This window comes from Salvelinus alpinus, chromosome 35, assembly GCF_045679555.1.
Source record: "Salvelinus alpinus chromosome 35, SLU_Salpinus.1, whole genome shotgun sequence".
In the NCBI taxonomy this organism is placed as follows: domain Eukaryota; kingdom Metazoa; phylum Chordata; class Actinopteri; order Salmoniformes; family Salmonidae; genus Salvelinus; species Salvelinus alpinus.
The window spans coordinates 3,993,743-4,003,807 of record NC_092120.1 but is presented as its reverse complement, the minus strand read 5'-3'; the positions used below and the strand labels follow the sequence as shown (position 1 = coordinate 4,003,807).

The 10,065-nt window shown below is 42.5% G+C and overlaps 1 protein-coding gene across 4 annotated transcripts; it reads left to right on the top strand.

Moving 5' to 3' along the window:
- The first annotated feature begins 2,190 nt into the window (after nucleotides 1-2,190).
- Nucleotides 2,191-10,023, top strand: kel (Kell metallo-endopeptidase (Kell blood group)). Of its 4 annotated transcripts, none has more exons than XM_071383638.1 (17): nucleotides 2,191-2,404; nucleotides 2,761-3,400; nucleotides 3,551-3,675; nucleotides 3,787-3,939; nucleotides 4,101-4,172; nucleotides 4,289-4,477; nucleotides 4,603-4,790; nucleotides 4,938-5,055; nucleotides 5,165-5,260; nucleotides 6,278-6,376; nucleotides 6,475-6,553; nucleotides 6,710-6,812; nucleotides 6,928-7,017; nucleotides 7,143-7,210; nucleotides 7,394-7,554; nucleotides 8,460-8,549; nucleotides 8,679-10,023. In XM_071383638.1, exons 1-17 carry the CDS (start codon nucleotides 2,378-2,380, stop codon nucleotides 8,823-8,825), a joined length of 2,445 nt encoding a protein of 814 aa, XP_071239739.1. In that variant the 5' UTR covers nucleotides 2,191-2,377; the 3' UTR covers nucleotides 8,826-10,023. The 4 variants fall into 4 exon arrangements, with proteins under 4 accessions (XP_071239739.1, XP_071239738.1, XP_071239741.1 ...); XM_071383637.1 differs by having other exon boundaries at nucleotides 2,192-2,404; nucleotides 3,548-3,675; XM_071383639.1 differs by having other exon boundaries at nucleotides 2,194-2,404; nucleotides 3,548-3,675; nucleotides 4,630-4,790.
- The last annotated feature ends 42 nt before the right edge of the window (nucleotides 10,024-10,065 follow it).

Sequence of the window (10,065 nt, the reverse complement as noted above, 5' to 3'; positions counted from 1 at the left end):
CATGTCATTCTTTTTCTTCTTTAATTTTACTGTACTCAAAATAAAACTGCTAATTGTCTAAATCCTGTGTGGTTTTATTGTGCCTGTTTGGCATTTGCAATAATTAAAGGTCTTTTATCCTTGGAAGTTATTGTTCAGTATTGTCCTCATTCTCTCACATCAAATACAGTATTTCTCTCTCAAATCAAATGTTATTTGTCACATGCGCCGAATACAACAGGTGTAGTAGACCTTACATTGAAATGCTTACTTAGAAGCCCTTAACCAACGATGCAGTTTTAAGACAATAACTTTTAAAAAAATAAAAAAGTAAGATAAGAAAAACAATTAAGAGCAACAGTGAATAACAATAGCTGGTCTATATACAGGGGGTACCGGTGTCGGGATAATTGAGATAATTATGTACATGCAGGTAGGGTTGTTAAAGTGGCTATGCATAGATAACAGTAGTAGCAGTGTGGGGGGTGCAAAGTAGAAGCTGTTTAGAAGCTTCTTGGACCTAGACTTGGCGCTCCGGTACCACTTGCTGTGTGGTAGCAGAGAGAACAGTATGACTTTGGGGTGTCTGGAGTCTTTGATGATTTTTAGGACCATCATCTGACATCGCCTGGTATAGAGGTCCTGGATGGCAGGAAGCTTGGCCCCGGTGATGTACTGGGCTGTATGCACTACCCTCTGTAGTGCCTTGCGGTTGGAGGCCGAGCAGTTGCCATACCAGGCAGTTACGCTCTCGATGGTGCAGCTGTAAAAAATGTCAGTCTCCTGAGGGGGAATAGGTTATGTCGTGCCCTCTCTACGACTGTCTTGGTGTGCTTGGACCATGTTAGTTTGTTGTTGATGTGGACGCCAAGGAACTTGAAGCTCTAAACCTGCTCCACTACAGCCCTGTTGATGAGAATGGGGGCGTGCTCGGTCCTATTTCCTGTAGTCCACAATCATCTCCTTGCACCACACGGCCAGGTCTCTGACCTCCTCCCTATAGGCTGTCTCATTGTTGTCAGTGATCAGGCCTGCCACTGTTGTGTCATCAGCAAACTTAATGATGGTGTTGGAGTTGTGCCTGACCGTGCAGTCATGAGTGAACAGGGAGTACAGGAGGGGACTGAGCAGGCACCCCTGAGGGGCCCCCATGTTGTGGATCAGCGTGGCGGATGTGGTGTTACCTACCCTTACCACCTGGGGGCGGCCCGTCAGGAATTCTATGATCCAGTTGCAGAGGGAGCTGTTAAGTCCCAGGGTCCTTAGCTTATTGATGAGTTTTGAGGGCACTATGGTGTTGAACGCTGAGCTGTAGTCAATGAATAGCATTCTCATGTAGGTGTTCCTTTTGTCCAGGTGTGAAAGGGCAGTGTGGAGTGCAATAGAGATTGCATCATCTGTGGATCTGTTGGTGCGGTATGCAAATTGGAGTGGGTCTAGGGTTTCTGGGATAGCGGTGTTGATGTGAGCCATGACCAGCCTTTCAAAGCATTTCAATGCTACAGACGTGAGTGCTCACGGTTGGTAGTCATTTAGGCAGGTTACCTTAGTGTTCTTGGGCACAGGGACTAGGGTGGTCTGCTTGAAACATGTTGGTATTACAGACTCTGACAGGGAGAGGTTGAAAATGTCAGTGAAGACACTTGCCAGTTGGTCAGCGCATGCTCGGAGTACACGTCCTGGTAATCCGTCTGGCCCAGCGGCCTTGTGACGTGTCCTCCACTATGCTATCAGTGACGTGTTCCATTGCCAGATGACCTCTAGAACACCCTCTCTCTCTATCCATTCATACCAGACCCTCTGCTGCACTGATAGTGACGTGGGTAGACGGCTGTGTGTGCACTGTTTTTGCATTTGAGAAAATGTTGGTCCTCTCGATGCAGGGTAACAAACTCTTAATGTTTTGACTTTTTCTGTGCTTCAGAGTTGGGCTGATTTTATTGGCTCTGTACCGACCTGTTGCTTAGGGACATTATGTTCTCATTACATTTGAATGACATTTGAATTAAAACTCAGTCATTTTAGGGTTGTGGTTTGAAGAGGATTCCTCCTATACATCAAACACACCCACGTGCATGTCACAGTCTAAATAGATCCACAGTGTCACCTGATAATGTAGCAGAGAGAGAGGTAGGCTGCCAGGTCAACTCCAATTTGTAAGTCGCTCTGGATAAGAGCGTCTGCTAAATGACTTAAATGTAAATGTAAATGTAACTCTGTTTATCAGAACGTCAGAGGAGGAGAGAAGTGAGTGATGAAAGAAGATAGAGAGCTGAGATGACAGCTGGCTGATGGAGGGAGAGATAGAGGTCTGGAGGCTACGTGTGAGGGAGAAATTAGAAACATCAGTAGCTGCAACAAGCTAAACCCAGACAGACAGAACAAGACACAACAGAGTATGGCAGAAACCCCAGCAGAGCCTCAGGTAAAACCTGCAGAAGGACTTTTAATTATTTCATGAAATGTTATTATGAAGTTTATGCTGATCCTAGGTGATGTCAAATCAATGTTGGCCTGCCACAGGCTCAACACTTTCTACTTATTGCATCAGTTTTTTTTGGGGGGGGGGGGGGGGGGGGTTGGAGCAATTCTCAATTTTCCTGCGCCTCATACTATACATTTCAAGTTGTATAGGAGTCTCTTCCTGTTTTTAATGCGGTATTAAATGTATATAGAGGACAAGATAGGTTATAAGACTGTCGTGTCAAATTAGTCTTAAATGAAGCAGAAATGTGTATCATGATAATGATATGAAACTGACTATCATTCAATTTTGTTTAGATTGACTGTGAGCTGCAGTCCCCATCTAATACCCTTTCTGAGCCTCAGCTCCAGTCCCAACTACATCCTCTCTCTGAGCCCCAGCCACTACCCCAGCCTTGGCCCCAGCCCCTACCCCAGCCGGATAGCCTTCATGAGCCCCAGCCTGATACCCTCCCTGAGCCCCAGCCCCAGTCTGAAGAGGAGGTGAAGCCCTGGATGTGGACACGTCACCGCGTACTCCTTCTCTTCCTCCTGACATCCTCCTTCTGCGCCTCCATAGTGGGCCTGGCCTACTACTCCCAGCAGCACCTCCCACCAGAGAGCACACCGCCAGCCTCTCCTCCATGTACCTCCCCGGCTTGTCAGAGGGCTACCGCCCGTCTTTCCATCTCAGTCGACCCCTTCTCTCAGCCCTGTGACTACTTCCTGTTTCCCTGTGGGTCTGAAGGGGCGTCTCTGTCCAACAGGGGGAGACAGAGGGGCAAGGGCATCCCCCTACACCCACAGGGCCACAAGAGCAGGGCAGCACAGGCAGAGAAAGATAGAGAAAGAGGGAGGAAGGAGAGAGAGACAGGCACGGACATAGTAGAAAAGGCTCCAGCAGACAGAATGCCAGACAGACAGACTGCACTACTGCTGACAATGAGGGAGATTTTGGGTGAGAATCAAAAAATTTGCTGTTGATCCTCTGTAGATTTTGTACCGGTTCTTCGGGACAACCATTTAAATAGAACTGCTGAAACCGTTTCCATAACAGGACCTTTTATCCTCACAATGAAACTTTGATATAATGTTCCTCTGTCAGAAGCTGAGGACCGCTCCAGCCCGGGTAACTCAGCGAAGCAGAAGGCCTGTATGTTCTACCGTTCCTGTATGGACACTGGCCCCACAGAGACCGCCGGGCCAGAACCTTTCCTCAGGCTAGTCCACAAGGTCAGATCCCTGGAATAGATTGGTGGGGTATGGTGACTAATTACACCTTCTCTACTCTTAGGGTAAAAACTCTGTCCCTCTCTCTCTCTACACCCCCCCCCCCCCCTCTAGCTGGGTGGCTGGGCTGTATCAGGCCGGTGGAACCAGACAGATTTCAACTCCACTCTGTCTCTACTGATGAGAGACTATGGCACCTTCCCATTCTTTAGTGTTTATGTGGGCAAGGATCCTAACGACACTCAAGGAGACAAGCGATACATTCAGGTCAGTTAGACTGGGGTTCTGGGGCAGTGAAATACCTAATGGGTGTTCTACAGTATATACAGTAATGGATTATATTCATACAGCACTTTTCACTGGAGCTTTACATAAAGGGTAACTTCCCCATATACTATACATTTATAGCATACACTCTTTTTCTATAGATTGATCAGCCGGATTTTCAGATACCTACTGAATGGAGCAGCAAGACTCAGAAGTCCAAAGCTAACACGCAGGTACACTAAGTCTATATCTGTTCTACAGTATATCATCTATCTGTTGATGTCAACATTTGGCATTATGTCTTTCATCCCCTCTGCTCCAGCTCTTTATTTCTCTCTTTTCCCCCCAGATCCTGCGTCTGTTCCTGGCCTCGTATCAGAGGTTGCTGGGCCTGTTGGGCTCTCCCTCCAGCAGCACCAGTCTCCATATAGGCCTGTTCATCTCTCTGTCCTCTGAACTGGCTGTAGCTGCCTCTCCTCTGCCGCATCGCCTGCAGCAGGGGCTACTGTACCAGCGCATCACCATCAAAGAGCTACAGGTGCGGGTGTGTGTGTATGTACTTATGTGTGAGTGTGTGAGTGTCTCTCGTTCTCTCTCCCTTTACCCTAACCTTCACTAACTCATAGAGCTATTGTATATGTGTACCTGTATTTCCCTATACAGAATGCATATTTCTTATTTTGTGAACAGACCCTGGCCCCTGCCATTGATTGGCTGGGCTGTCTACAGACCACCTTCCATCCCCACCCTGTTAGCCAATCGGATCACGTCCTCCTGCACAACCTCCCTTACATAGTCCACATGTCCCGCATCATCGGCAAATGGCTGAACAAGCATGAATTGAGTGGCAGGTACTTTATATCAATCAAAAATGTCATGCAAAAGACAGTAACCAATATAACAAGGTTTCTCATCACACAAGCTACCTCTGTTACTTACAGCATGGTGTATAGTATTCAGTACACGTTTGTCTGGTGCCTGTCCATCTCTCTGTTTAGTGGCCCTCTTCACACCTTCATGATCCTCAGTCTCCTCCACACTGTCATACCCGCGCTGGACTCCAGGTTCACTCAGACAGAGAGGAATTTCTCCTTAGCTCTGGGGACTACAGAGGAGGTAACTGAATATGGACTACATTTCCCAGCTTGCTCGTAGTTGAATAACACTGGCTTGGAGTGATTATATTGCCTGGGACTTGTAGTTCAATGCTACTTGCCTCTCTCAGGATGTCCCTCGCTGGAGGCAGTGTGTTCTGCAGACTGAGAAAGGGTTTGACACGGTACTAACACACCTACTGAGAGAGACTACCGCATACACAGAGGTGAGAGGCACTGTGTGTGTGTGTGCATAGAGAAAGCAAAGACAGAAGAGGATGTAGTGTGTGAAATGTGTGATGAAGAATAGCAGCAACAAAATATAAATAGAAAAAGTGAATTGTGTCCTAGGCCTAATTGTCATGAGGAAGAGAGTTTAGAACACCTTTTAGTGAAAGGGAAAGGGGGATACCTAGTCAGTTGTCCAACTGAATGTATTCAACTGAAATGTGTCTTCTGCATTTAATCCAACCCCTCTGAACTGCTACAGAACTAACGAAATATGGGTTCTGATGAGAAGTATATTTTTTGATGTATGTATAAATCTTTCAGGGTGTCTTTGATACTCACATTGATGACATTACTAAAGACTTAAGGTGCACAATAATATGCATTGACATTACTAAAGAATTATTGTGCACAATAATATGCATTGACAATACTAAAGAATTATTGTGCACAATAATATGCATTGACATTACTAAAGAATTATTGTGCACAATAATATGCATTGACAATACTAAAGAATTATTGTGCACAATAATATGCATTGACATTACTAAAGAATTAAGGTGAACAATAATATGCATTGACATTACTAAAGACTTAAGGTGCACAATAATATGCATTGACATTACTAAAGAATTAAGGTGAACAATAATATGCATTGACATTACTAAAGAATTAAGGTGAACGGTAAAATTTGGAAGACAAGATGCATTATAACTATAAACAATTTTTTTGATCGAACACAATTTATATTTAAAAAAAATCTAAACGGAACTAAAATAAATAAGATGTACTCCAAAAACTCCCATAGACTATTACATCTGTAAATCATGTTATGTAATTATGAACTCAAATGTATTGATGAATTGTATTTATGTGAACTACAGTATTTATGATTTTCAAACGTGAAAAACTTCAAGAAATATTATTTTTAGCAACAAAATACAAGATAACTACTTCATAAATGTGATATTACATTATAAGTGTGTTGAAATTGTATTATCTGTTTCCTCTAGGCAGAGGAGCTGATTCAGAATGTCTATTCCTCCATCAAGTCCAAACTACCTGATCTCAGGTGGAGAGATGAGGAGTCTCGCATGTCTGTTTTGAATAAGGTAAAAGGTCAACAGTGGATGTAATTTACTGGAACCCTTATTTAAAAACAACTGTGTATTCATTGTCCACTTGAAATGTACAATCTGTGTTTTCCCAGATTCAGTCTCTAACTCCAAGACTTTCAACTAAAAACAACATTTTCAGTGAAGCTGAACTCAACCAACTGTATTCAAAGGAAGAGTATTTTATTGTAGTGGAACTAGTCTACATTGCCAATAAGATATAGGATTTCTTAATCAATATCACTAATGAATCATATTACCAGTGATGATAATACATTGTACTATATACGTACTGGTAGTTAATTTTCCCCCATTTCTTTAATTAATAGGTGACAATTGACAAACACAAGTATTTCTCCAACTACATCCAGTCTCTCTCCCTCCAGCGCCAGGGATCAAACAAACTCTTTTCCCAGATTGAAGGAGATGATATGTGAGAGCCTAGTTGTCATGAAAAGTCTATTTGATTTGGGTAGATACAGTATGTGTTATTAATATGTGAATATGAGAATTGAGGATTCTCTCTATCTCTCCATCTTCTCCTCCAGTTGGTCAATCACTCCATTTCTCTCCGGCAATGAGCTAGTCTTTCCCATGGGGATGTTTGTCCAGCCTCTCTTCCATCCTACATATCCCAGGTAACCCAAACTCATATTTTTACTATCACATAATAAACAATGAATAACCAAGTAGTCTTATTGAGATAAAGAATCTAATTCCTCAAAGACATGTTTTGTTGAGTATTTGCATGTTTTTGTGTCAGGGCCATCAACTTTGGGGTTTTGGGGTCTTTGATGGCCAAAGATATTCTCCATCTCCTTCTACCCAACAGTAAGGCAAATAGTCTCAATTAACAATTAATTACTCTATGATTGTAATGCAGTTAATGAAATTATGTGCAGAGTTTGCATTTTGCACAAGTTTATTTATGTGTGTATGCAGGTGTGTGTGTAGGTGTGTGTAGGTTTATACATGATGCATGTGTGTGCCCTGACTGTTCACCCTGTGCTTTAGTCCATTCTCAGAGTGTGTCTCCCAGGTCCATAGCAGAGTGTGTGCGGTACCAGTACCTGAGTATGACAGAGGGACCAGGGAGAGAGGGGGCGTTCTCGCTGTCACCGGCACAGCAGCAGGAGATGTGGGTGCAGTACTCTGCTCTGCAGATTGCACTACAGGTCAGTTGTCACGTTCTGACCATAGTTCTTTTGTATTTTCTTTGTTTTATGTGTGGTCAGGGCGTGAGTTGGGTGGGTAATCTATGTTTTCTATTTCTGTGTTTGGCCTGATATGGTTCTCAATCAGAGGCAGGTGTCATTGTCTCTGATTGGGAACCATATTTAGGTAGCCTGTTTTGTGTTGGGTTTTGTGGGTGGTTGTTTTCTGTCTTTGTGTGTCTGCACCAGACAGTTCTGTTTCGGTTTTTTCACATTTGTTGTTTTTTGTATTTTGAGTGTTCACCTTCATTAATCAAGATGAAATATTACCACGCTGCACCTTGGTCCTCTTCTTCTCCTCCAGTCGACAACCGTTACATCAGTTTTTGGGATTCCAAATCTATTCTAGGGTATCTAGGCTATTTCAATTTCAGCACCTTAGTTGTTTTGGTTGGTATCAGAGGCATACTATGTTTTGGTTGGTATCAGAGGCATACTATGTTTTGGTTGGTATCAGAGTCATACTATGTTTTGGTTGGTATCAGAGGCATACTATGTTTTTGGTTGGTATCAGAGGCATACTATGTTTTGATTGGTATCAGAGGCATACTATGTTTTGGTTGGTATCAGAGGCATACTATGTTTTGGTTGGTATCAGAGGCATACTATGTTTTGGTTGGTATCAGAGGCATACTATGTTTTTGGTTGGTATCAGAGGCATACTATGTTTTGATTGGTATCAGAGGCATACTATGTTTTGGTTGGTATCAGAGGCATACTATGTTTTGGTTGGTATCAGAGGCATACTATGTTTTGGTTGGTATCAGAGGCATACTATGTTTTGGTTGGTATCAGAGGCATACTATGTTTGTCAAAGCTTTATCTACTTATTTCTCCCTCTTTATCCTTTACTCTCTGTGTCTCAGGCTTACAATCAGAGTTTGAAGAAGTATCCTGGTGACTCCTCTCTCTCAGGCCTCTCTCACACTCATCTGTTCCTTACTTCATTCACTCAGGTAAGGATAACACAACAGTAGCAGAACAATAATTGCAGATGTCTAAAAGGTTCACTTTACCATGGATATGAAGGTCCTACTAATGGATGTTTTCCTTCCTATAATTGTATTGATATTATCTTCTTTCAGATCAACTGCGACTCTGACCCGTACCATGAGTTCATGCCCTTTGAACCTTCCTTTCTGGTTACTGTCATCTGTGGGTACTCTGACCTCTGCCCTAAGACCCTCTCCTGCCCCAACAAACCCCAGCAGCACCTCTTAGGGACATGCTGACCTACAGATCTACAGTAACATCTCCTACTGAACAAAAAATGCAGAGCCATTGATGAACACACAAGACTGTGATTTTAACAGATCGGTGTCCCCACGCGGGACGGTTGAGCTAAAGTAAGCTAATGTGATTAGCATGAGGTTTTAAGTAACAACAACAAAGGAATCCCAGGACATAAACATATCTGATATGGGCAGAAAGCTTAAATTCTTGTTAATCTAACTGTCCTGTCCAATTTACAGTAGCTATTACAGTGAAAGAATACCATACTATTGTTTGAGAAGAGCGCACAATTATGAACTTGAAAATGTATTAATAAACCAATTAGGCACATTTGGACAGTCTTGAAACAACATTTTGAACAGATATGCAATGGATCATTGGATCAGTCTAAAACTTTGCACGTACACTGCTGCCATTTGGTGGCCAAAATCAAAATTGCGCCTGGGCTGGAATAATACATTATGGCCTTTCTCTTACATTTCAAAGATGATGGTACAAAACAAAAATGCATGTTTTTTTCTTTGTATTATCTTTTACCAGATCTAATGTGTTATATTCTCCTACATTAATTGAACATTTCCACAAACTTCAAATTGTTTCCTTTCAAATGGTATGAAGAATATGCATATCCTTGCTTCAGGTCCTGAGCTACAGGCAGTTAGATTTGGGTAAGTCATTTTAGGAGAAAATTGGGAAAAAAGGGTCAGATCTTTAAGAAGGCAATAGCACAGAACACTAAATCCAAATGCAACTGACAAGATAGTTGATTATTCATTAGGCACATCCATCCAGTCTCTTGTGACATCCTGTGCATGGGGGATTTGTTTCTGGGTTATGAGATAAAACTATGCATATTGTCTGTGGTTTATTTAAAACTGCAGTATGTAACAAGCACCTTGTTATCCATAAGGATACTATTATGTTTGTAGGTTCTGATCTGCTTACCTTTGTTAACTGTAGGGGAGTGTGTCTGCCAGTTTAGATGGTGCCAAAGACACAAACAGTGTTGAAAAGGTGTGTATGAAGTGTGTGGATGTAAATACATAGGGAAAAGGGGATATCTAGTCAGTTTTACAACTGAATGCATTCAACTGAAATGTGTTTGCGCATTTAACCCAATCCCTCTGAATCAGAGAGGTGCGGTCATAGATATCAGGCTGATAATTCTACAAAATAAAGTTGATTTTTTTATGTGAAGGGAGTTGTATTTCTTATGGAGTAATAACGTATACATGTAAT